At 37.1% G+C, this 27,592-nt stretch overlaps 1 protein-coding gene across 12 annotated transcripts in view; it reads left to right on the top strand.

Moving 5' to 3' along the window:
- Positions 1–23,961, top strand: part of SENP7 (SUMO specific peptidase 7) — a 43,068-nt gene extending 19,107 nt beyond the window's left edge. For 11 of the 12 annotated variants that reach the window (XM_059493841.1, XM_059493836.1, XM_059493833.1 and 8 more), the window contains 18 exons: positions 646–761; positions 1,522–1,691; positions 2,636–2,987; positions 3,543–3,694; positions 4,605–4,745; positions 5,874–5,907; positions 6,713–6,880; positions 9,080–9,342; positions 10,360–10,493; positions 11,179–11,295; positions 12,752–12,871; positions 15,334–15,426; positions 16,240–16,427; positions 16,849–16,901; positions 17,222–17,259; positions 17,482–17,550; positions 19,560–19,710; positions 21,795–23,961. In XM_059493841.1, the coding sequence (XP_059349824.1) occupies positions 646–761; positions 1,522–1,691; positions 2,636–2,987; positions 3,543–3,694; positions 4,605–4,745; positions 5,874–5,907; positions 6,713–6,880; positions 9,080–9,342; positions 10,360–10,493; positions 11,179–11,295; positions 12,752–12,871; positions 15,334–15,426; positions 16,240–16,427; positions 16,849–16,901; positions 17,222–17,259; positions 17,482–17,550; positions 19,560–19,710; positions 21,795–21,932 (2,497 nt within the window). In that variant the 3' untranslated portion in view covers positions 21,933–23,961. The remainder of the gene's footprint in view (positions 1–645; positions 762–1,521; positions 1,692–2,635; positions 2,988–3,542; positions 3,695–4,604; positions 4,746–5,873; positions 5,908–6,712; positions 6,881–9,079; positions 9,343–10,359; positions 10,494–11,178; positions 11,296–12,751; positions 12,872–15,333; positions 15,427–16,239; positions 16,428–16,848; positions 16,902–17,221; positions 17,260–17,481; positions 17,551–19,559; positions 19,711–21,794) is intronic. The other variant, XM_059493832.1, reaches the window with a different exon arrangement.
- The last annotated feature ends 3,631 nt before the right edge of the window (positions 23,962–27,592 follow it).

The raw sequence follows: 27,592 nt of genomic DNA, 5'->3' as shown, positions 1-27,592 counted from the left end.
TTTTTAGGAGTTGAAGCTTGGCTGTCAGTGATATCAGGCATTGTGATGATCACTTAGCTGTTTGAAAATCTGAGACCACAACCTTGAGTTGAACGCATTATAAAAGGATAAACACAAAATCCATTTGGATTAAGTACTGTAATTCTTTTCTGTTTCTTTCTTTCGATGTACCATCCCTCTCCAACACCTTTTAAATTACTGTTTCAGGCCCTTTTGAGCAGGCATTTCTGTTTCAAATAATTCCACATTTCAGGATCTTACTCAATGGATTTTATCACCAGCTCTGAATCTAAGTTAAAAATATACTACACTCACTGTATTTGTTACAAAGGCAATGATCGTCAACTGACTGTTCTCTCTTTTTTTCTTGTGTTCTTGTTGCAGTCATTCCTTAAAGCAAAATAATGTTTCAGTGTCTGATCTCAAGTGTGTCAGATTCTAATACTGTGCCTTTTAGAAGCATCTGTTTCATTTATCTGTATATTGCCACAACTGGACTGAATTAATTTGTGTTTCCTTTGGCAAGGTCCACGTGTTTATGGGAAAGACAGAAGTTTGAAGTCTGATCAACTCTTGTTTCTGTTGGGATTTTTATTCAGTATTATTTCAAAATTAAAGATAAGTCATAGTTAATATTATTTACAGGTCTGAGCGTTGCCTGAGAAAGACAGATGATGAAGTGTGTAAATCGACCAAGGCTTCCAAGGAACCAGAAAAAGTTAATGCTGTCACTTTAAGAAGACGAGAGCTGCAGAAGAAAGGTTTGTAGTTAGCAGTCATCTGGTAGTTAAGTATGAACTTTGGAGATTGTTGGGATATTTTCCTTTTTTAATCTAGTATTGTGAGGAGAGTACAGAAATAAATTGAGGTGTTGCATGCATGTGTTTCCTCAGAATACTTTTATTTTTTTTACAGTTACAGTAAAAATATATCAAAGGCCTGGTTTTAAATAGGAAGAAACCTAGGGTGAATCAAATCTGTGGAAGAAAAGTTATATTGAGTGCAGCCTCACTGCACTGTTATAATCTTGATTTTCCAAAAAGTCTTATAATAAAGAATGTAATCCATTAAGAATGCTCAAATAGTTTGTGAACCCTGCTAAAATATTCACGCTAGATGATATTTATTTTCACTGCTGAAGAATTGTAACCTCTATGCACATCCTCCAGTGATAATGTGCAGTTTTTTTTTTATGCTGGCTACAAATATTTGCAGATTAGAACAGGAAATTGAGAATATTGCATTTGGCAAAAGATAAAGAAAGACTGTAGAGTATGAAGTGCTAAATCTTGTTTGGAAAGGATCTATGAATTTGGTTATACCCTTGACTAATTATGCAAAATAATAATAATTTTGGGGAATATATTTTGGCAGCCATATACAATTAAAAAAGGAAAGAACTTAGTGTGTAGAACTTATTACACCTACTTCCATGCATTTTATATAAGACATAAACAATATGAAGAAATGTAAAGGTTTTTAAGGATAATATATTAAATTACTTTTTTTTTTTTGACACAGAAAACAAGCACTGTGGTGAACTGGAGAAGAGGAGCAGACACATGAACAGCACCACTCTTAGTCAGAAGGAATCAGGCTCTTTTGATTCTGAGAAAAGGAAAAGAAGATATAGTGGCCATATTTCTGATGATTGTAATGCACACATTCCTCAAAAGTCACTTGCATTCTCTGTAAGTTGCACTTAATTTTAGCACACATTCACACATACTAACATAGCACTAGTAGCAACATCCCAAATAAAAGGATTATGCCAATAAATAGGATTTATCATACAGGTATATTAGCAGGTATTACCTGTTGAGGTAAATTAGTTCAGTGATGCATCACAAGGAGTGAATCAATGTTCTTCTGTCCACATCATCACATTCTGCTTATTGTAGCAGAAAGGTTGAGAAAGATGAATGACAGTGTTTCTTTCAGGCAGGAGCATAGATTCAAACAATTTTGAAAATAAGGCATCCAGCTTCTTAAGTGAAGATTCTTTCACAGATGATCTAGAATTTGAGACTAATTAGGGGCATCAACAGCAAAACTGCCAAATACATCTAAGGTTGTTGAAATCTTGCAGATGTCATCTTTTTGCGTCCTCCTTAGTCTATTGTACTTTTCCCTGAAGTTTTTTTCTTACCCATCCTTAGGATTTGAAAAAACCCCAACAAATAAGACTGAGGGAATCAGTCAAGTACAAAGTGGATTTATATTCAAGCATTTGAATATAAACAATAAAGACATCTCTGTAGCCTTCTGATTTAAACCCTACAGAGACAGGCTGTTATCAAACCTGTAAAACCCAGTTGACCAAGTCACACTTTTGGAAAGTAAGGAAAGCACAGATTATTGGCCTCTCCATGTCTGACACTGACAGAGCTGCTAAAAATCAGAAATAGCTCCTTGTTCAGTTTGAATAGGGGTCACTGTAGCCTTTTAAAAGATTGTAATAATACTCTTTGTAATATGAGGGGGGAGAAGTTATCCTGAATTGAGCATTCAATGTCACTGTGTTAAGCTATAATTATTTTTTCTAGCACATAGCTAATATCAGTGATCACTGATCTGAACCCTCTAGAAATGTCAAGTAATAAACTTACATCCTGTCTCTGATTCCTGTTTCTAGGAAAAGAGAAGTTTGAGTTCAGCTCAGTCTCCTGATTGCAGAATACCCTGTGAGGATGGACAAGACCACAGATCCAATCCTATTCTGGCTCCAGACTGTCCAGCAGAGAGAGACTCTAAAGACACTTCCACCCACAACCACTTAAGGCCTGCTCACAGTCACACAGAGGACTCTGCCTCAGAGTCTCCTTCCAGAAATGTGTCAAAGAAACAGCTTTCTGCCAGCAGTGGGGATGTGCCTTCCCCACAAGTTAGTACCATCAGGAAATTAAAGCTGGACAAAGCAGAGTACCTGAGCAAGCTGCGGAACAGAATCTGCAGGGGTAATCAGCACCTTGTTTCCATTGACCCAAGTATGTACTGTGTCTGTGCTGGTGACAATTCCTGGTGGTACACTTAGCTACTAAAACTTGAGCATAACTGGCTAGTTGAGACAGAGGGAACAAAAGACGGAAGACTGCCATCCTGTTTTTAATGCATTGGGCAGGTTAGAGAACAGTGCCTTATGTCAGAACCTTGTATCTGAGAAACAGGATGGACAGCAAGATTGTTGAATTCCAATCCTCTTTTTCCAGCTGATTTTGTGACTATGGAAAAACCCAGGTTTTACTTTTTAATGAGGCTAAAACTGAGAAAAATTACTCTCTTCTTTGAAGAAGCTGTGCTGTGTCCGCTTCATTTAATAGCCAAATAATTTTGAGGACCTGGTATAAAAGGGGTTTGTAAATATGCAGAGCACTACTTGTTGCATACAATTCCATGCATGCAGATCTTGACTGGTTTGAGCAGTGTACTTGGATATCATGTACTGCAAGTCAGAACTCTTTACTTGTCTGAAATCCACAAGGAATGAAATATTCAGAAGTCTGTACTTTGTAGTATACGTATACTTCTTTTTTCCTTTTTAGTTATCCTTTCCAGTGATGATGAAGATGGACCTTCTGAACCACAATGCGCAGAGCTGATGAAGGATAATATCACTGAAAATAAAGAAACACAGTCTGACTTCTGTTTCTCAGCTAAGCAATTAGAAGACAAGACAAAAAATCACACAGAGCAGGTAGTCCAGTTTTTGGCTGATGTATTGTTATGCCAATTTATTTCTGTAATGTTTTTTATAGAAAATGATTGTTTATTATTGTCCCAGCCACAAGCAGAAGCTGCAGAAATTTATTTCACAGATAGAATACTGGACAGTCTTCAGAGAATTTCTCTGGTTCTGAAATTTCTCTGGTTCTCTTGGGTGTTTTTGCTATGCAAAATGTATTTCCTATTATGACAATAAGCATTTAGAAATATTTAATTTCAGAAAACAGGAAGATCAAATAGTAACCTGAGGTAGAAACAGACATGATAAAGATACATCTGTGGAAGAATTTGTTTCCTGTTGTACGTTGATAATAGTTTTTTTTGTCATCCAATCCCTCTGTTGTAATTCAGGCCTTACAGAAGTTTAGGATCTTTGTTGACAGCAGGCAGAGATAAAGTGAAGTTCCCCTTCCTCTTGGGCTAGCTGTAGAACTTGAATCTAAAAGTAGCCATAAATGTTGTTTGCCCTATTTTGGACTTGATTATCCTTTGGCTGCTTACTCTGACCTGGATATGGGTTCTCTGTAATCCTGAAACAAGTCAGAAGAGCCATTGCTGCCTCTTCTCACAGGTGAATCAATTCAATCATAAGCACTGAATTAGATCCTGAAGGTCTGCTGTGAAACAGAGCTGTTGCTCTGTTGTTTGAGTTTTTACTATTTGGAACCAAATGAGAGATTGTGTCTTGGTAATGGAGGTGAAACAAGGTACTGTTAGACCCTTAAGGAAATTGTCAGTAATGAATGTAATAACACTTGGAGCTTTTTAAAATTATTTTTTTATGTGGAACCTGGCTTTGGGAGTCAATTCTTAAAATCATGAATAAAGGTATTCCTGAAGTTACAAGAGGGGCATATCTAACAAATACAAATTTTTTCCAGTTTTTAACAGAGTCAGTTGAAGATAAATATCCTCTCAGCTTACCTTCTAGAAGCACACCTAAAAAGCAGACAAATCTGGATGTTGAATTTGATAGACTACACATTGGGAAATTTAAGTGTCTATCAACAGGTCCTGCTAGGGTGAGTTGTTCTATTATTTTGTGAATACTTAAAAATTGAAATTCTGGTTGAACAAAGTACCACACTGGTACTTAGCGTGGAAACACAGAGTTTTTGTTACTGTTGCATTAAATTCCTTTGGCTCAGCATTGGAGTGTGTGGCCTTGTGCATTTGGATTGCTGTCAGTAGAAAAGCTAACTGTGATTTGCTGTGGCCACAATTTTCATGTGTAAAGGTTCTGTATAAATGCTGTACTGGAACACAAGTCATACTGAGGAAGTTTTCAATGAATTCTAACAGAAAACAAGGGCCATATTAATGGCCAATTAATGTCACTTTAAATAAAGACCAATTACTTTACTCAGAAATAGTAGTTGTGTTATAATAAAGTAATTCATAATGATCAGAGTTCAGATATATACTATGCTCTTGCCTTTTAAACAGAAAATTGCTTGCTTTATGGCTTCAGAGAGCATAAAAGCAATACTAAAAGCTGTAGTGTGTAGCCAATATTCTGTTCACAGGGTGTAGAAACATAAGTGAAGGTGTTCTTTAAATGGCACACCAGCTCCAGGAGTTTCAACAGGTCTTTGAACAGGTTCATTCTGTATATTGCCACTGAAAAAGATGTTTGAACGTACATATCTTTTGCCTTCAGTAAAACATTTTGAAAGTAGAATCTTTCAAGGCCTTTAATTCAAAGATTAACATAAGGAAACACCAGCATAAAGTTGAACCACTTCTCTCATGCCCTTACTGCAAGCCGTGCATCCGACAGCTTCTCACAGATTGCTTTACCTCCTTCTGTCCCAAGTGATCTTTTCTTTTTAAGGAGCCTATAGGCAATTCTGCCACTTTGTGCTTATTTCTCAGTGCCTTGCATCTCTGAAAGTTACTTGCTGCCATTTATGTTCTTCAATGCCTTTAAGAATGTTTTTTAGGTGACATAGGCAATGTGAAGTCTCAAACTTCACAAAGCATATTTGACTTCAGCTTAGTGGTGTTTTACAAACTGAACGATTCTATTATATTATTTTCAGTTTATTTCACTGTAAGGAAAGATGTGCAGATGTTTAAAAATCCATTTATTGTTTTAATCAATTTGTAAAATGCAAACTAATTTATATTTTTTAAAAATCTTATTTCAGTTTACAACAAAACATATTGTGATCCCATTTCAGGGTAAGAGAATTTTCTTTAGCCTTTTCTTAATTGTATATTTATAGTATTGCATTAAAACATGAAGTATATATTTCTGTTATCAATAATTTATAATCTTTCACAAAGATATTAGATAGTTTTTAATTTTTTATGCTTTTCAGTAAATAAAAGTTTAGGTGTCTATAGTGTAAGCATTAACAACTTAGCAGCTTCTTGTACTTTTAAGGTGAATTTCTACTTTTAATGGCAGGCCTCCCATATTGCTGCATATTTTAGGTGTTGAACTATAGTAGATATGACTTTGCATATTTTTGAGGTGAAACGTTGAACTTTTCAAATTAGCATTTTAGATCTTTAGCTTTACAAAAATTTATGATTAGACTAAAGCTAAGAGGAATATAATGCTAGATTTGCATTCTGTTGATTTTCCAAGATGATGTGTTGTAGGGAAAGGTTTATAAGCAGTTTTAAGTGGACTTGACTTAAAGCAAATAGGAATTAATGATTTGCAATATTCTTTTTTTCCATAGTTGTAGGTATTAACTGTGGTTATTTTGACCAAAAAACCTCAACTTTTTCCAGGAAGAATCCTGCATGCAGGTGTTTAGATTTTTGTATTACAGTTTGATAGCTTTGTTTTACACAGCTTGATGTAGCTGACTTAAATATTGAATCCTCAGTATATTATGTAATGCAAGGAATAAAATCTATAAATATTGTGTTAATACACTCCAGTCACACCTCTCAGCATGTGATTACTGTGACATGTATTACTCTATCTATGGCTGTTAAGAGCATGGTTTTTTTTGAATTGTGTTTTCTACAGTGTCTCTTAAGAACATTCAGCTTACAGTGGACACACTGGATCTGAGAAGATTTGGCTGGTGGAAAAGTGGTGGTGGCTGTTCTTCAACAATTATCTTTCTTTGGTTGTCTGTGGATTATGTAGAAAAGATTGAAACCCAGATGGGAAAGTTAGTTACCAGCCAGCCATGTGAGTAATTGCTTTCCTTAAGTGCAATGAAAAGGTCATATCAGTAAAACAGCTGTGTTTTTTGAAGGCAGATGAAAGCCTATAGTGTTTTAAAGATCACACAATCAGAAAATACACTGAGTTGGAAGGATCATTGAGTCCAGCTCCTGGCCCTGCACAGCACCATTCCCAACAATCACACCATGTGCCTGACAGCGTTGTCAAAATGCTCCTTGAACTCTCTCAGGCTGGTGCTCAGACCACTTCCTAGGGGAGGCTGTTCCAGTGCCCAGCCACCCTCTGGGTGAAGAGCCTTTGGCTAATATCCAATCTAGCCCTCCCCTGACACAACTTCAGGCCATTCCTGTGGGTCCTGTCCCTGGTCACTGCAGAGAAGAGCTCAGTGCCTGCCCCTCCTCTTCCCCCCTTGAGGAAGTTGTAACTGCAATGAGGTCTCTCCTTAATTTCCCTTTCTGAACAAGCCAAGTGATCTCAGCTGCTTCTTGTACAACTTCCCCTCAAGACCCTTTACCATCTTTGTGGCCTTCCTCTGGATGCTTTCTAGTAGCTTAATGTCATTTTTATATTGTGATGCCCAAAATTGCACACATGTACTCAAGGTGAGGCTGTACCAGTGTAGATAAGTTGGTTACTTCTGCACTTCTAAAATGCTTCCCTGTACTTTTATTTGGAAGAAAAAAACCTAATCTTATATGATTCAAACTTACTGTTGCTTAATAAAAAGACATCAAAGCAATTTAATTGTAGTCTCTGTCAGAAGGCCTTCTGAAACTAGACTTGAGTACAAAGCATCTCTCCCTTTAAAATATATGGATGTGTTAAATATCCTTACTCTTGAATATTGTCTGTGCTATACAAAAGGCTTGGCAAGTAAAGATTGGCTTGACCTTTGACAAGACTGCAGTGAGCCATTGATTATTATTGAAGAAAATTTCCACAAAAGGCAAAATGGGCTGTTTAATCTTTGGGTATTATGGACTCCTTGTATTTGGTATTCCAGCATGAGGCTCTGTAAAAAAATAGAGTATAAATGTGGCTCACACATTCAGAGTGGCACAATCCTACAAGGTTTTCTTCATAGGTGCAATGATTTTGCTTACATAAAAGATCATGTCAGCATTGTCGGTGTGACATTTAATAATCACCTCCTGTATGAAAAATTATGAGCAATGGCAGCTTTACTCAAGTAGTTTGGAGCAAAATACTGAATAAAATTTTAGGAGAGAGCTCCCTTTAGTTCATGCAAGTTTATTGAAGCTACTGGTACCTTCTGTAGACACAGTTCCCAGTGAAATGAGTGGAATGTGAGTATGAAGATGCAAGGTATCTTTTAATATTAGGTTTATTTGCATTGGTTACATTCTTGTTGGAGAAACCATCAGGAATTTTTATTAAATTTGTTTGATTGTTTTATACCTTTTTATTTTGCATAGTAATGTGAATGCTTTGAGGTGTTTTCAGAGACTTGTTGAAAAAATCAGTAGTGGTTTTGTGGATTGTGGAAATGGTTACTATGGTTCTGCTCTGCTGCAAATATATTTGGAAAATGTATTGTGGTGGGTCTGACAGCCTGAGAGGGGTCAGAGTGGTTTCTCAGCCAGGAGAGTTAGAAAGGACTTGAAGAAGACAGGATAGGCTGTGCTGGTCTATGTTCATGGTATGGCCAGTCAAGTGCACTGACCAGCCAAGTATTTAAATGTGTTAATGCCCTTAACCCTCTCTTTGGCCATACTGCTTCTTCCCTGAATTACCTGAATGTCTCTCTTTGCTGCCTTTAGGTCTTTCCCTAAACAATCCTTTGGGATTCCTGTGCAATCCCAAAATACTCTTCTCCTGCATCCCATCATGTGTGCTGTTCACCTCAGCAGTAGCCCCCTTTCAGTCCAAAAAGTGCTCTGGCATTGACATAATGTGATGGGTTTTGGGTCTGGACCCTTGGGCTGAGACTCTCCTGGGACAGCCCTGATTGTGTGTCTCTTGCTCAGTCTGTAATTTGGGTTCCTGCCTGTCATTTTGCTGTGCTCCTCTGGGTTGTGAAAGTGGGACTTCTGTGGGCTGATGGCTCCTGTGATGAACCTGGCAGGGCTTGTTTGGGCTTCCCTTCTTGCCATTGTCTCTCTTAGTTCCTTTGTGGGTGTTCAGACAAGTTTCTATCATTTAATCTAATAGTTAATATTATCCATTTTCTCCCTTTTCCAGCCAAATCCAATGAATTTGTATTTTTGGAAATGTCTCAACCATTCACAGAATGGGAAGAAGAAAGGCTGACTGAACTGATTACAGGTGTCAGCAAGAGGAACAGAGCACCAGATCTTGCTGAGTTTTTGTCTTTGAAAGAAGCATTACTCTTGTTTAAGGATCTTTCTCCTGAAGAAAGTTCTTTTGTGAGTTGCAATAAGGATCTACTAAAGCAATACATGCCAAAAGAGAATACCTCAGATGCTCATGAGCCTGTAATTCAGGTGAGTGGATAGCTGTTGCTTTATTCATCACCACTGCTTGGCATTCACACATTTGAGTAAATTTTAGGTCAGCCTTCTTCCATAATTCATATCAAAAATCCCAGTCAGGATTACTCCAAAATTTGCAGTCAGCTAGATTGTGTCCACAGAGGGATAGTCTGTAGACCTCATCAGTCAGTGGCAAGTACCAGTGCTTTAGATCTATTCATGATTGTGTAAATTTAGAACCACAGGGGTGTTCTGCCCTTGTGGTGTCTCTAGGGCAGCAAGCAGGAAGTTAATCAAATAATGTGTAATGGAACCATTTTTTTTGGTTGAGCTGGAAGTGCAGCAGAACAGGAGCTGTGTAGGTGGCCCTCCAGACCTTTAGATGTACTTGTGGGGTCTCCACAGCTTGAGAATGTTGAATTATTCCTCAGACTGCTGGGGAGATGAGTCTGTACAATTAATGGGTTATCTTGGTTTAATCTCTTGAGTAAATATCTAAACCCAGCCCCATGGCATTGTCACACAGAAATTACATATCTTTGTTGGCACCAGTAAAGAGCCAAGAGACAGCAGATTAAGGTCTGCAAGGTCCATGAAATTGGGAACTTTAAAAGGAAGCCAGCCAGCTCAAATATGTATTGTTTTTAGGCAAATTGTTCAAGGACAAGATTTTCAAATCTTCCAAGCATATACAGCTCCTGGTAAGGCAGTCTGACACTTGTCTCATTCTTTTATTTTTCTTCTCCAAAACCATTTCTGGTTCACTTAGCTAAATAATGCTTGAATAGTTTTAGAGAGATTATTATGAACTAAGATCTGTTATTATTTTTAAAAATATTAATAACTTTTTAGTTGTCTGAACAATGGCATGTTTACCCAAATACCAAAGTTTATACTTTGGATCTCCAGCAAGAATCCTCTTCAGTGATGCAGGGTACTCCTGTGGTTTTTATGCTTAGGTTTTGTGTCTTGTGTTTTATGTCTCAGGCTGTATAATGCTTTTTACAATTGTTTGTGTTTTTCTGGAAGGAATCAAAGCTAAAAGTCATCAGGCCCAGTTATGCTCTTGCAAATAAGCAGAATAGTGGCTGCTATTGTATCTCTTTGTCCTCTGCACTGAATGAAGAATGGAAAGAAGTAAGAGAAATGGGAGCAGTTAAGAAGTAAGTGTATTTCATGTAAATGAGAAAGGGAAAATATAAGAAATTGAATAAATTAATTACTGGAATAAAACCCCTCAGCTACCATTCTCTAGTTGATTTGAAAGTGTTGTATGAAAGTCCATCTTCAAACCTAAAATATCAGCAAATATTAGTGTTACAAGACAATATGGATGTGTTATAGGATGAAATTTGAGCAAATCTGCTCTATGACTTCAAGGTCATATCATGAGTGCATCAACAGGGAGGGTGGGGATCTCATGGGTTCTGTCAGTATCCATTTAAGTCTCTCTTAGCAAAACGTACTAATTTAAGCCAGCTTTTTATAAAATCTGAACAAAGCGTTCCTTTACTGTTCTGTCACACTCAATCTTTTTATAACCATTTGTCCTCTGTTATTTCTTCACATTTTGTATAGCCATTTCTCAGATACTTTGATCAAAAATAGAGAAACAGGATGAAGGCAGAAAATAGTCTGCTTTCAAAAGCTTTTACCAAAGTTTCAGGGTGCTTTGGGGTGATACTTGTTTTGTAACACCTAAATATTGGAGGAGGAAATGGTAAAGTTTTGAGAACTACTGCTTTTCCCAGGTTTTCTAGAAAATATTCTGCATATAAGGTGGCCATATTCATAACAATGTCATGTAAAACAGTTTGTCACTGTTATATGATATTATTTATTTTCTAGTTTAATTGTTTATCCACCCCCACCTGCAAAAGGAGGACTGGGAGTCACAAGAGAAGACTTAGAGTGCTTAGAATATGGAGAGTTTCTCAATGATGTCATCATTGATTTTTATCTTAAGTAAGTAATCTCAGCCCTTCTTGTATCCTTCACACTCTCTGTGGTCTGATGTGGACTTGAATGTTACTGGAAATGTTGGTCACTAAATAAAACAATTTCAGAAGTAACAATGTGATGAATTGGATGTTGGACGTTTTTTAAAAGCTTTTTTTTTCTGAGCAGTTTCATTTGTTTTAATTTCATTGGTTTTATCCCTCTCAAGGGCTGTGATAAAATCCAGACAGAATAACAGGGGGAAAAAAGCTTCTTGGTGCCCTTAACAGAAGAGAAAGTCCCGTGTAGGCAGTTGAAAAAAGTAGGGGGTCTGTAGTAGTATTTTATTCATTAAGTTTGCGTGAAATGGAGCATCCCCTGCTATGCTGTGCAAATTCAGGTATTCTGATGCTGATCTGCAGAAAGGAACACAGCTTGAGGGGGTTGTGCTTGGCTTAGCTACTCCAAGCCAGCCTGCTAAAGTTGCTTGTAAAAGCAATTTTTCAAGAACTGGCTTTGTGTCCACCAGTCCCTAAAGCTGTGGTTTATTTTCACTTTGCTGACTTAGACCTAAGAAGAATTCTGGTTCTTTTGAAGCTTGTCAGCAGGAATTGCATTTTACTTGGCATCCAGATGGGTGTAAGAATTGTGAGTAATAGGAAGACTTGTCTAGAGGATAGGAAAAGGAAGTGTGTGACAGTGTTTCAATGGGGTTTTACAGCAAAGCCCTTCCTATTTTGCTCTAAACTAGAAATAAATAATGCATCATGGTCTTCTGAATAGTTGTATCTTCTCAACAGAAATGGAAGATTTAAATAAAAGGATTTAATGCAATTGTTGTAGAAATCCCTCTGCTTTTATAATTTGTTAAGACTTCCCAGATTCTGTTTTTATTCCCTTGCAAGCAATGTCATGTATGACTGTGTTGCCCAATTCATCAAGTGAAGCTAGAGGTATCTTGTGTAGGATAACTGCAGTTATGAGGGCTTTGGCCTTCTAGAGTGACAGAATAAACACTGAAGCTGATGTTTATAATAAAATTATCAGCAGCGAAGTAATAGTTACTTAGCTTTCACATGCATAACCTACAAAAGTGAAATGGACAATTTAACTGACCTGTTCCATGCTTTTAGAATATGCACAAGTATAGCATTCCGTAGGTTTATACTTGGTTAGGTTTTCAAGTCTCTTTCAATTGTAAGGGCTTGTTACCTAACTTCCAAAATAAAGTCAGAAGTTTGAATACTGGAGAAAAATTCAGGGACAATAAATAACTGCATTCTTAGTAGATGCTTGGCTGTTACATACTCTGATGATGTGAATAGTTAAAATAGAAAAGTTTGGTGTGATTACTGGCTGTGAAGGCAACTGATTCTAAGCATAACCTGAGTATGATAAGTCATTAGAATAACTGCCCTTTTTTTTAGCAGTAACAGTGCTTTCTAGAAAAATAATTTAATAATTTTGGTTTCTTCTTTGGTAGGTACCTGTTATTGGAGAAGGCACCAAAACATGTTGCTGACAGTACGCACATTTTTAGCAGTTTCTTCTACAAGTGCCTGACCAGGACAGAAAAAAACTCTGAGGGGGATGTCAAAGTTTCGTAAGTTCATTTTAGATGCCATTATGACCAGAAGCAATCTATCTGTTGGTGCCACTTTGAAGTTTTGGAGATCATCTTCTAATCAGCACATAAAATAGTTTTTGATGTTTTCCAAGAGATTAGTGATTAAATTTTGTAACTCACAATTTAAACATACTGGTGTTTTACCTTAAAATCAATGTGTTTCATACTGAATATGAATTAAAATGTTATCACCTTTCTCCAACTTTTTCTGAATATTTACTTCAGGCAATTATTTACTTGATATTTTTATCATAAATGCACAGATTTGCAAGACATGCATAATTTAAAGAAATTATGCTACTAATTATTTTTTATATTTACTATGTATTTAATCTTACATATTGGTAGAAAATTATTGACCAAAGTTTTAGTAAGAAAATTTTATTGCACACCAAGCTTACACATTTGTTTTTTAACACATGAGCTCACTGGATTGGAGAGTTTCCCAAAAAGATATCATTAGCAGGTCAGGAACACTTTATCACATTGTGTTTCCTGCTAGCTCACTAAAGGGTAGAAGCATTCTTAACTAACTTCCAGTTTCTTCTCAACACTGATGTTTGAGAGCAAAGCCACCAACATTCATTCTGTTTTCACAGAGCCACAGAATCTGAGGTTAGAAAAGACCTCTGAGATCATCGAGTCCAACAATTGTTACCCAGCACTACCAAGTCCACCACTAAACCATGACCCCAAATGCCTCATCTACACATCTTCTAAATACCCCCTGGCCTGGTGACTTCCATGGCCAGCCTGTTCCAGTCCTTAGAAAATGTTTTGGTGAAGAAGTTTTCCGAACAGCCAATCTAAACCTTCCCTGGCACAACTTGAGCCTGTTGGCTCTTGTCCTGTTGCTTGTTACCTGGGAGTAGAGAATGACACCCACCTCATTAAAACCATCCAGGTTGTTAGGGAGATCAATAAGCATCATCATTCATCTTATTGAAGGCTTTTTTGTTTCCCTCTGAAGTGATTATTTTTTTTCTTCTGTTATCCATGAAGTCCCCAGATTTTTCATTCTACTGGCAAACAAGGCCAGCTGCACAGAGAGGTTTTATATTTTGTTTAGGGGACTGTTATTGCTGGGTGAAAGCTGTGTTGATGGGAAGAAAATTGAGACTTCTGTAATATTCTCAAAGATAGCTTGAAAATTCATGTAACTGTATTTGAAGGAACATCTTCCATGATTTTGTCTTCTGACTTTGAATGTTCTGAGGTGAGGACAAAATTATCCATCATAAGAATGCTGTTGTGCCTTGATCTGATTCCTTTTACAAGGCTGGACTGTCCATAATCTACTGGAGGAATAGGAATGGCACTCTTAGTTTATCATATTTCAAGGACTGTGGCTTTTCTGGATTAGGAGATACCTTTGGAAGTCCTAGTTTTGTGTTTGGGCTTAAATGCTCACCTGGTGACTGCAGATGGTTTGGGATGTTAGCTTGTTTCAGTGGGGTTTTTTTTTGATAAAAGGCTAGTCAAAATCCTGGCTCATACTGTTGTAAATTAAATTAATCCCAACTGATGTAGCTACTTAAAGTCCCTTTGCTTCACTTTGCTCACACAGATCAGGCACTGGATTGAGAAAGTTGCTCTTGTAGGTGCTCTCCCAGGTTATAAACAGGCCTTCCCTTTGAAATTCCCAGTGCTTCTAGAGTCATGTAGCAGAGGAAGTTTGCAGCAAGTCTTCACTTAATGCTGGCCCATGCAGAGTCCTACACCAGCCTGATTTTCCACTCCTTACTCATTTTCTCCAGTTCCTACTACTCTGAAGTTGTGTTTCTTAATCAAAGATGAGGATGGAATCACAATGATAATAGGGATGTGTGCTGAGTGAATTTTACTTTCATATTGGAGCAAAGTTCTGTGAAATGTTAGTTTCTATTTCAACTTGTGCAAACTAGGCTGAAAATCCAAACTTAAATGTCTTCTCTGTTTTTCTTGTTCTCCTCATATTTGTCCTCATGCTTTGTCTGTAGAACTGGAAATGAAGTGTGGCAGCATTTAAACCTCAGGATTGGAGGGCAGGTGTTTCACCTCTATGTTTGCTGCAGGTGTGCTGCATGACCCTGAGCAAGGCATTTAGCTTTTTCCCTTCAAAAAATGTTGTTCAGATAGGCCTTCAAAAATGGTATTGTGAAGCTTAATTAATGGAAATTTTAAATGTGGTTTTTGCATTTAGTGCATTAAATAATAATTGCAATAAATCAATTTGAATTTATGAATGATTGTGGGGGTTTTTTTCAAGAAGAGCTTAAAATGGCTTATTAGTCACTTGGGCTCAATGGTGTGCTGATTAATTTTTAACCTGTCTAGAAAATTTCTAGAGTAAATGAAAACCCATTGAGGGACTGGGGAGATGTAGGAGTGCTAATCCCTATGCTTTGCTTTAAGTGAAAGGAACAAAACCAAACAACAATTGTCATTTGTTTTTTCAGAGCAGCACAGAGAAGACACAGAAGAGTAAGAACATGGACTCGCCATATAAATATCTTCAATAAAGATTATATCTTTGTGCCTGTGAATGAGGAGTAAGTCTATGTTTTCAACACATTTTCTGCTATTTAAAGATTTCAGTTGTGGTGGTAAAATTTTATGGCTGATCATTACCCATGATAGATTATATTTTGAAGAAATAATACAAGTGGAAGGAGTAATTTTTGAAAACTGTTCAAAAGATAAAATGTTTATTCAGCTGTCAATTTTGTACCTTTAGTATTTGTTTTACTGAAAATTACTGTTAGGTATTTTTCAAAATAATTTGTGTGTCATTACGATGATTCCTGTGAACTTCAGTAATATTTCTATAAAGGAATCACAGCAACTCATAGTGTCAATAGATACAAGTAGAACTTCCATAATCTGTGCCTTGGCCTGGTTAAATAACTGACTTGTACATGGAAACTCCTCTAAAATTTAATCATCATTGAAAGCTGTATAATGGAAAACAGCTGTGGAAGGGTGCCACATCTTCAGCTATATTCAAAACTGGGATCACCATCACTGATTATTAGTGTTTTTTTATTTTGGATTTTAATTGAAGTGGGGAATGGGTGCTCAAATTGATAAATTGCTGTGGTGAGTTTCTTGGGGTTTTTAAAGGAATTGATACTTATTTTTGCTGTTATGCCACAGTGCAAAGTAAAAAATGAGGGATAGGATTAGTATGATGATCTTTTCATGAGATGCCATTAAACGAACATGGCAATGATGGTTGTGTCACAGATGTGTCACAGAACAGTTGTCCATGAGCTCTCAATATTATTAAAGCTTTTCATAACCTTTTCAGAACCAAATATTCAGAATTCTGACATCTTTTCCTTGCTTTCCTCACTGCTGGGCAGGTCTCATTGGTACATGGCAGTTATCTGTTTTCCTTGGCTGGAAGAAGCTGTGTATGAGGAGTGTCCCCAGCAGAATTCATTATCCCACCGACCTCCCCTGGAGCCAGAGAGTGAGAGCACCAGAGCTGGCTCAATGCTCTGCAGGGATGAGGAAGAGGGGGATGGTAACAGAAGTTTATTCTCTAAAGGTATGTAATCTAGGAGAAAGTTATGTCAAGCCATGAACCGTACTAGGTGCCTTAGTCCCTGGAGGTGGGAAATTATGTCAAAGATGATTTCTAACATTTCCAGATCAATGTAGTATGTTTTTATGTACCCATGTGTAGTAAGGACTGCAAGTTTTCTGCAACTCTGAAAAATACTGGAAGAGACATAGGAAATAAGGGATGATTAGAAATTTTGGTTTCAGTAAGAATTTTATCAGGAGGGAAGACCTTTGGTAACTGCTATTTCAGGTTTTAGAAGGGAATGTTAAAAATTGGTTTATAAATTGGTTAGTTACTTTCATATTTGAATGTATTTGAATACTAATAATCATGAACTTGAAAATAAAAATACTTTGCTTAGGCATTACTTTCTTAATTTTTTTTATTTGTTCTTTTGTACTAGGACACAATGAAATTGCTGCTTCTGCTTCAGTTCTACATTCAGCTATTTCTAAAGTAAGTGCCTTTTTGTATTGACAGAGAAAACATATTACTGAATTTCTGAAGGCTGTGAGACATGACCAAGGGATTTTGTATCATCTTTTTTGCAGTAGTTATTTATGTTTGCATAGCCTGCAGCATGTGCAAGGCATTTTGAATTAGCATTGTGCTTACCTATTTGCTCTGCTTTGATTTCACCTGTTTTTAAAGTTGATTTATCAGTTTCTCCTTTTCTGAAATGACACCTTCTCTAACTTTAAATTTATGGAGATCTTATAGTTTATAACTGATGTTGGTTTTTTTAAGATTTATTTTTATTTTTTCTTTTGTCTCAGATCTCCCTAAGTAATTCCAAAAAGCAGATTTGTAAAAGGTATGTTTCTATTTTCTTTCTGATATTATAACATTAAATTATGGAATTCTGTTGTAATTCAGGTATTGTTATAAAACCACAGCTGTAGGTACTTCTCAATTTTTACCACATTGGTTAAAATATTGATATTTTTGGGTAGGCTGTATGCAAACAAAATACTTCCTTCAGTGGTGTTGGTGATGAAAGACTGCAATGACTTGTTTTTGTTTTTGTTGTGTACAGGCCTTGTATACTCATCTTGGATTCCCTGAAAGCGTGTTCTGTGCAGAAAACTGTTCAGGTTTTGAGAGAGTAAGTAACTACACTTTCTATCTTCTAGTAATAGATGCTGCTGGTCATATTTCTATATACAAAGTACTTTTGTCTAGAAAGGTGTATAATTCTAATGCTAAATGAAAATCCATGAAGAGTCATGGAAACACTAAGTATAGTACAGAGGCTTCCTGAAAAGCTTTTCTATGTTTTGCAACCCTAATATGATGCAAAAACTGTGAAGTGGAGAGTGGAGAAAAAAAAAGAGAGGTTTTTGCTGGTGTTGTTTTTTTGTGGGGGGAGGATTTATCCCATCTAGTCTAGCAACTGAAGGTGTTTTTAAGGGTAGAAAAATACTTAAAATGAATACTTTGAAATCTGAACAACAATTTTCTAGGGCACTGATGTTAATTTTTTGATGATGCTTACAGAATTAGTGTTAAATATATTTCTATGTACAAAAATGCAGAAACTAGACTGAAGCTCTCTAAAAGCTTGATGTGTCAGTAGAGTTATAGTGAGATAGTATTTGTTTTGAAAAGTTTAAAAATATATTCAATTTTGTACATGATAAGTATGTTAAGTATTGGAAGAATGTAATAAAAACTTTCAGTACTTTTACACACTCCTGATGACTTTAATGTCTATCATCAACTTAAAAAATTGTTAAATTCCTGAAGATAAATGCAATTGTTCTTTCTGTTCTCTGTGTTATTCCTTTCAGTGAAAGGTGCAAAAATCTGTAAACTAAATAGCACCACCTTCTTGTAAAAGTAATTTTTTCAAAATGCTATATAAAGTTTAGATGAGATTTAGAAATTTTTGTGAAACCATCTTTTCCCTAAATAGAGAGACATCCCTGCCATGTGTCTTGGGAGGAAGAATGAAATAGCAACTTGTATTTATTTATTTATTGATAAAATCTCTGTGGGATGTATTATTTTAGTGCACTATTCTTTGGGCTACTCCCGAGGCTGAAATTCAAGAGTGTGGTTTCTTGGAGTTTAGAGAGATGTCAGAAAAAGTCAGAAAATAAGTGGAGACCTATGGAGTGAGATAAGGGGAGATTGGGAAGCAGCCTCTTATTCCTTCAATTTCCAGTTACACCCTGGAAGCAGAAGTTTAAGGAAATTGATGCAGGGATTCTATGACATTTTCTTTTCTCTGAATTGATTTTTATTGTGTTTTGGGCAGTTTTCAGGCTCAAACAATGAATTAGAAAGTCTACAGTTATAGGTTCTTGCAGTTTCTTGAAAGTGTGCTTCACTGAAATGTCTTCATCTTTAAATTGTTGCATATTTGGTGCCTTGTCACAGTTGCCATTTTCTTCAAAAACTGCTTAAGTCTTCTGTATGTATTTTTATTCTCATGACTGCAAGGACTTGGAGCTTTTAGAAATCAAACACAAGGTCTGACTTAATGCATATATTTATTCTTTTAAGTCAGACCTTATTTTTGCTTTTCAGAAGCCCCTAGACTTCTGAAGTCTAGCTAAAGCCAGGAGAAAAGTGTAGGTAACTATTGCCTTTGAAAACCAGACCCTTAAGTTTTCCATCCCATCTCTAAAATCAGCAGCCAACCCTGAATGTGGAGTCAGTGAGTTGCTGTGGAAGCATGAGAACAATAGAAAAGCCTGATAACAAATCCTAATCACTGTAGAAAAGCTTTCCTAAGATTTTCATCAAGTCTTTAAATACCTTGTGCACTGTTAGCTTGCAAGGGTTATATTGGTGCAATTACTGAAGTTTTTTGTAAAGTGAGGTTTAAGGGGGTTTTAATTAGAAAATTATTCCTTTAGTTAAGGTATAAAAATGTCCAGGTGTCCTAATTGCTTATAGAAACTCTGCACAAATAGCTGATTTTAAATTCTATCATGTGTATTTGTTTTGTATATTGCTCATTATGTTTTGTATATTGCCTATTATGTAGAAATGCCTCTGAATGCAATAGAATATTGGATATTTGGAACAATGTTGAGTAATGTCCCAAAAGGTATTGAACTTGGGAGTTATTTCTCAAGTATTTCCACTGTTTACTTTCCTCTGTAGGTACCTTGAAGTGGAATGGGAAGTGAAACGAAAAACCCATCGGGAATTCAGTAAATCAACAATGATTGACCTATGTCCCAGAGTGCCTAAACAAGATAACAGCAGTGATTGTGGGGTCTATTTGCTGCAGTATGTGGAAAGCTTCTTTCAGGTACAAATGCAAACTACCTTCCCCTTTCCCCCAAATTATCTTAAACCACAAAAACCCATTTTCTGATCAAAATAGCCAGACACAAAAAAGCTGTCAAGTGTCAAAAGTGTAAAAACCATTTGAGAAAGAGGAGATGAAACCCATTCTTAAGTAATAGCAGGGTCTTTTTGTCTGGTGTCTCATGTGTGTCTATCCTCAAATGTTTCTGATCTTGTAGTTTAGTGCTGCTTTTATATAGACACATATGTCAGTATGATGTCAATATGTCACATATTGACTACTTGTGTGTACTTGGAGCTTATTGGTGTATGCACTGCTGCCCTACAGATGTTACAGAAGTATCTTTGCATCTCTTCTTGCAGTATCTAAAATTTTGTCAGCTTGTGCATTGGTCTTTGAGTGGATCTGCAGGCAGCAATTTCTGTAGAGAGAGGGGAAATTGTTAAAAAGGAATGTGTAGAGCTAAGGGAGTCTCTTTTTCTTTTCCATCAAATACATTTAAATATCTGCAGATCCTGGGATCCAGGCACTTTCTTTTAGGGTATCCCCGAGTCTTCCTCCCCCTGATCAGCACACTGCCCTTTACCCTGTCCTTTTCATGGCTCTGCTTGTTTGATGCGTGTGGTTGCATTCTCTGAGATTCTTGTGCATGCAGAGCCTTGTGTGAGGCCTTGGGCAGGGGACTGGCTTTTCTGCTGTAGAACAGATCAGATTGCCATTCCACAGCACCTGTACACAGGTACACCCACTGGGGGAGGGTGGGCAGATTGGAGCTCTGTGTGCAGTTTCAGGCTGTGATCTTGTCCAGGTCATGGGGATGATGTTGGATGCATCATGTGGGATGTACATCCATAGCAGGAGTGCTATGGATGGATATGGGCTCTTGGAAATGCACAGGCACAGAGCACAAGGAGGCAGAGTTGTCCTTCATGTGGGTCAGCTGGAATGCATGGATCTATGCCTAGGGCTGGATGAGGAGCCATCTGAGAGGTTCTGAGAGCAGAGCACCATGGGTGACATAGCAGTGGCCATCTGCTGTCAGCCACCTGATCAAGTACAAGTGCATGAGGCCTCTTTGGATAGGTAAAAGCAGCCTCATATTCACAGACCCTGGACCTTTGGGGTGACTTTAACCTGACAGCTTCCTGGAGAGTCCCTGACCTGAGTGACAGGGGACCCAATGAGGAGAGGTGCTCTGCTGGAAGCCAGGAATGTTGTCTGGTTGGATACAAAACTCCAGAAGTTCCTTCAATCCCCAACCATTCTGTGGTTCTCTAATAGATGGGTTGAGCTCTTGTGCAGGGGGGAAAATGGAATTACTTACTTACCAAGGCTTTTGAACTGCCCATTCTGTAACAAGGGGGTCTTGTTCTTCTTGAAGAAGCAAGTTTTGAGACAAGGTTTTTGTAAATTGTCCTAAAGACTCATAGACTGCAAATCATGATGTGTTCTTAAGTTTACTGTTTCAATTTATAATATATTACTTTATTGAAAGGAAGGAGAAGGTAAAATATAAGCATGGCAAAAGACTGAAGAGGGAAAGAAAAGAAATTGATTTTGGCAAATCAGATGTGATATTGTAGTCTTAACTACAAAATCTGCCAGCACCTTTCATCTATTTCATTTTGCCATCCTCTTTTGTTCCAAATTCTCCCCTTCTCATGTCCTGCTAAAACTGTTATCAGTATTCTTGCTTTTTGTTGTCCTGTCAGAAGACCTGCTTACAACAGAAAAACCACGTGCTTGAGACAGCAAAATCTCAGGATTCTGGACCACATGAGATTGATTCTTTGCTATAGTTGCTATATATTTGTCAAAATACGTGAAATCTGCCTTAAATATGAGTTAATACTGATGTATCTTTAAGAGAAGTGATGAAAACCTGTTTGGTGTTTACCTTTTAGCAAGGGTACATATATGTGTGATTATGATGAATGAACTGCAATCTGATTTTAAGGGCTGGCAGTCTTGTATGGAAATTTGTTTGTGCCTCCTCAATCTCAGCAGAGTGGAAGGGTTTGAAATCCTTTCTGAAGCTTGTGTTAGGAAATCAATTCTATAAATATTCCCTTTTCTCTTACCAGAATCCCATAGTTAATTTTGAACAACCACTGCATCTGGAGAATTGGTTCCCTCGTCAGCTGATCAGAAACAAGAGAGAAGAAATTCGGGACCTGATCTTGCAACTGCACTTTCAACAGCAGAGTGGCAGCAGCAGCTAATAAATCTAATAAGGCAGTCCTGGCAAAGGATACTGCTGTATAAAGTAACTGGAACTCTGCTTAGTTTGGTCTTTTCCTGTCTTGCAGAGAAGGAAAAAAAAAAAAGCCACAAGGAGTACTTTTTGCTCAGCATGTATTTATTTAAAGGTTTTTTTTTCACTGGTGTTTTGTGGTCTTAAGATGCTGGAAGGGGGAAAGGAGAAGGTTGTAGATAAGAATGTAAATATGTAAGTTAAAGCTAGTGCATATGAATTGCTAGTTGGTTCTTGGAATATGAAAGCTGCTTACAGATATGCCTCAAGGATGTAAAAATACTTGTGTCTTTTGGAGCCTGTTCTTTATAATTTTATATAAACAGGGATGGTCATGTAGGAGTCAGGCCTGAAGACAGGATCTGGATCTTGTATTATGTCTCTTGATTTGCAGCTGATACAGATAGAATGAATACTATGTATTTTTTTACTTTAAGGATTTAATGTTGACTCTCTTTAGAGATGTATTTTTTGTTTTGTTTCTGATTATATACAGAAGTAATCTGCGTGTGTCAGAAAATTCTGCCAAGATTTGAGGCTCATGAATTTTGATGATTTTTAAAAAAAATATATTTTCCCCCTTCCTAGCATTTTCATAAGTGTGTTTCCACAAGGGGAAGACATTTGTTTGCGAGTGACTGTTGAAATACTTCAAAGTTGGGAGTGTATTTTCTTTTAAGTTTTTTTTTTTTTCTTATCAGATTTTAGAAGCAAACTTGCTCTCAAAGTACATACCAATACAGTATGTGTAGGTAGTAGATTTTTAATGCTGTTCATCTGATTTTGGGGAATAATTCCTGCAAATCATAAGGCATCACCTGCATTAGCAAGGCAAGCAGGCTGTGGCCTAACAACCTCAAAAGTCTGAGGCATTTTACTGAAAAATAAGGTCATTAAGATATGGGATTTACATATAAGACAAATAGGATTTTTATCTTGCTTAGGAGAATTGAGTAATGATGACTGAATATTAAGTGTTTGAACTCAGACTTGATTTGATAAACTAAGACAAGTTCATCATTGTGTTAATTTGTATTTATGTAGCTTTTCCTTGAACAGTGATCACATTTTGCTGTGTGCACTTTCTCTGTACTCACTGCGCGTTAGAAGGTGACTGTTGTAAAAGGATGCTTTCTCCTGTTCCCCACTGTAACTTTACTGAAGTGACATCTTACCCTTCAGAAGGACTGTGTGTCAGATAACCAACAAAACCACTTGTGTCACAAAATAGTCTACAAAACCAGAGCTCTTAAAGCTGGAAACACAACAGAAAGTTAAAATAAATATTGAGGGCAACCCAATGCAAGCATTTTTGTCATTGCAGAATTCTCAGGGCCCCTTCCCTCAAGACAACTCTGAAACCTGGCTTCTGGAAAATCCAGTTATTATTTCAGGTTCTGTACAGTCATCCAACACCCCTCCACTCCCCCTTATTTTTTCTCAAAGCAGGAAGCATTCTTTCTGTGGGGGAGAGAATTTTAAAACAATTTGTTGAGCACAGTTACCTTCTGTATAGCTGTGAGCAGCCTTGTGCAATGACTGTATGTTTTTTGTCTTTGTTTCTAGTTTAATTCTGTAGTTTGGCACTACCCCTTCTTTGCCTGCCTCCCAACATCTTTCCCTCCCATCCCAGAGTTGTCTTTCAACACCTAAATCACAACACCAGCATTACTTACAAGAATAATCCATGTATTTATTGTAAAACAAAAGATACAATGCAGAAGTGTGTTCCCTTTCTCTACACCTTTCTTAATTGAATCATGTTTTCAGTGCTCCCTTATGAAAAACAAATTGGGGTTTTCCTTATGGTAAAGTTAGATTTTATCACCAAGCAATTGGTTCCTTTTTAGATTGACTGGCTTATAGATATGTAAAAGCAAAATAATGTATGCAATTTTCTAAATTCATTTTATAACACAAAAGGATTGCCTTTTTAGATTTCTTACATATGTGCTATGAGAATGCCAATGCATTTGATATTAAAATTATCTCCAGAAGTTGCTGACTGTGGTTGTCACCATTCTTTTCCCAGCTGCTATGATTAACTCACAAGTTCAGAGTATCACACACCACCTGACTGCTTTTTAGGTACATATGCAGTATGTGTGTCTTGGGTTCCTTGTTGCTGAAATGGCTCCTGAGGTATTACAGAGTTGTTTTTCCCAGCCCTGCGCTTGAAGAAGTCGTTGGGATTCCTCAGCTCTGGTTTTCAAGGTTGTTTATTTCCTCTTATCTAATACATTCTCTTTTGGACCTGCAGAGGTTTGTCCAGAAGGTCAGGTTGAGGCACTCTGACCGCCCTCAGGGCAGTGTTCTCTTTTTATACTAAAACCTACATGTACTTTATTTACAATAATTTTCCAATACCTATCACCTGTGTTAGACAGTCTGTCTCTACTCTAAACCAATCCAGAAGTGCCACCATCACAGCAGAAGGTGGAGGACAAGAAGAAGAAGGAGGACAGGACATGCCCAGATTCCTCCATTTTGCCTCTTGAACCCCCGTTTTAAATCCCCAAAATTCTACATTTTCACCCTGTGATATATCCACTATCATTCAGTTCAAACCTTGTAACTCTTTGTACAAAGCTGGTAATTGTTTCCATAGGTTAAAATCAAAGGCACAGATGTCTTTGACTCCATACCAAGGTCTCTGAGCCCTCTGCCAGGGTCTTGAGTCCTCCAGAGCAATCAGAGGAATGTCCTGGGTTCTGACATGTGTGTTTTAAACCCAAATGTCTCACCCAGTGATTTATGGGGCCATCAGCTACAACCCACCCCATTTCCAGCCATTTGCATTTACCAGCTATGTGGTAAATGCTAGGAAGTGTCTCTAGTGGAAGAAGCTGCATTCCAGGTACCTTCATGCTTCCTTTTTACTTGCTGGAACTCCCCAAAGTGAACTTTTTAACCAGACTGACTCAGACCTTTTTGCACATCTCTTGTATTTCTATTTCCTATATAAAGCCCTATATATTTTTTATATAAAAATATATATATTATTTTAACTGAAATTATGGAGTGACAAGGTATTTCAAAGCAAACCAGTCTCTGTAAGGCTCTTTACCCAAAGCTGTGTGATTTTTGTTTTAAGGCAATCAGTTGTAGTGAAATGCACTCATTTTCTTTAAAAGAAACTGCTGCATTCTGTCTGTGGGACCAGAAAATTGCTTCCATGAAGACATCTCAGTCATGGAGATCTGTTTAAGGTACTGCACAACTCAAGAAATAAGGTAGAAGTGAAGTAACTTGTAGGAAGTAAATCTGCCAGGAAAAATATAAAAATAGACACTTAGTTTTCATTAAGACCTGGAGAAGCCAATCTGCAAGTAAGTATTTTGGGGTTTTTGTTCATTTTTTAACTATGAGGGGACTGTTGGGTTTTAGCAATTGAACTGCAGGCATGGAATAATTGCAGTTCATCTGGGCTTTTGTGGTACTCACCTCCTGGAACTTGATCCTGACCTGGGCTTTCGGTGCTCTGGAAGTACTACACCTTAGAAAATAATAAAAACTTGAGAGCCACAGTAGTAACACTTTCCTCTTGGTTAGGACAGAGAAGCAGAATGCTGCTTCTGGCACCCATCCCCACCCCACAAAAAAAGAAACTGAAACAAGCAAAAAGAAGACAACTGTTTTCTAGGTGGAAAAGCAGGAGTTGCAGCATGAGACTTGAAAAATCTCAGAATTGAAAATGTGTTGAATAAAACCAAGACTAACAGTAATAATTCTGCCCAACCAAACTGAAGTTGGAAATTGAAGTTCAAAGAGAAGCACAGACACTGGGATCATCTGTGACTGTTGAACAAGGTAAGAGATTTCTGGTCAGCAGTTGAGAAAAGGAGGAATGCTGGGAATAGGTTTACATTACATGGACACCATTGATAAGTATGAGATTAATTTGGTTGATCTCACTTCCTAATTCTTTATGGTTCTGTATGATGGAAGAGGTGGCAGTACAACAGGCTATGGTGGGCTGAATTTCATCAGCTGGAAGTTTAACCAGCCTCAGAATTTGTTTATTCCTGGGAGGAGTTTGCCAGACCACAAGCAAAAAGTGATGATGGTGAATGCTTGGCCACAGCAACCACAGAAACTGCACAAGTGAACAAGTTTTGTCTAACCTAATTGTCTCTGCTAAACTGACTGGGAATTTTGTTGGTGAATCCTGTCAAATGCCATAAAGCCATCTTTTTTGTACACTCAGGGAGACAATTTAGATTCTGGATAGTAAACCTCATGAGTTTGGAGATAGTGGGTATAGGCCATGGTGTGGCTCTTTATTAGAGGCATTTTCATTAATCCTTTATTTGACATTTTTTTTAGTTACAGGTAGATTCAGCTTTTTTAATAAATTGCATTTGAAAAACAGGGACTTTATTTAGAATGGTATGTATGCTGTAGCAGTATTTCAGTGAGCATTGCTCTGTAGAGAACTGTAATTCAGCTAATCCCATTTGCTATATGAAAATACATGTTTCTTTTCAGAAATGCAAACTGTCAGAAAACTGTCTTTATTTTTGGAGGTACTGGGATGACTTGGTGTGTTGTGTCACTAGAATTACACTTCCCTTTTTTTCTCATTGAGCAAGAGTGCTTTGCTTGAATACTTTTGAAGAGATGGAACTTGGATGCTGAAAACGAAGAATTTTATGTTTTCTGATACAAAGTGTTACTGTAAAGGCTTTTGTCAAACCAAGGAAGGAGTTAATTTTCCTCAATTATTTTGGAAATCTAATGCAAGAGTTGTTTTGCTTATTTTAAGAAACTTTAAAAGATTATGCTTTTATATATACCTTTTACTATAATAAATATATGAGATTTTCAGCTGTTGCAAGTCTACATTTCAGGGCTGAAATCACTTAAATATAAAATCAATAGCAAACTAATATTAATAAAACTGAATTTACACTTTTAAAATATTTTATTTCACAGAAACTGACATAACCATACCATAGAAAACAAATTTTGACAGAAATTATTTTTATACTCTTCACATTCTGAGTACCTTTGAGTACTTTGTCGATGAAAGAAACAACAATACTGTAAAACTAAAAAACTCTCCAAGAAAACTTTTAACTGGGATTCATATTTTTACTGAAGTATGTGTATTCTGTAAAGGGATTAGTTGTCAAGTGTTCTGGAGGTAAGATAGCTTTTACCTTTGTAAGTGTGTGTAACATTTCTAACCTTGATCCAATTGCATTTGTGCAGGGTAATGCGAGCCAAAGCATTCATGACATTGAAAGCATGAGTTTCTGCAGAGGATTAAAAAATAAAGCTGCTCTGTGTTGGATCCAGGGTCACAGTAAAGATACCCAAGCTGGCCTCAGAAGTTGCTGTCTCTACCCAGACATGCTGAATAGGACTGTGGAACAGTGTCTGGGCACCAGTGCAGTGTTGTCTCTGCTGTTCCATGTATAGCTCCAGCATAGTGCTGCCAGCATCATGATGAACTTGGTAGAGCCAGACTAGGTCTGCAGTGATGGTTTGATGGATCCAAAATGTCTGATTCTAAGAAAACTGGGGGTGTTCAAGCAGCTCAGTGGTTAAACTTTAAGTGTAATTTAATAATTTTGGGGTGGAGAGGGGAGAACCAAAGAAAGTATGTTGTTTTGAAAAATATCA

The sequence above is a fragment of the Ammospiza nelsoni genome, chromosome 2 (assembly GCF_027579445.1).
Source record: "Ammospiza nelsoni isolate bAmmNel1 chromosome 2, bAmmNel1.pri, whole genome shotgun sequence".
Lineage (NCBI taxonomy): Eukaryota > Metazoa > Chordata > Aves > Passeriformes > Passerellidae > Ammospiza > Ammospiza nelsoni.
Note: the sequence above shows the minus strand (reverse complement) of the source record. Positions and strands in the feature narration are given on the sequence as shown.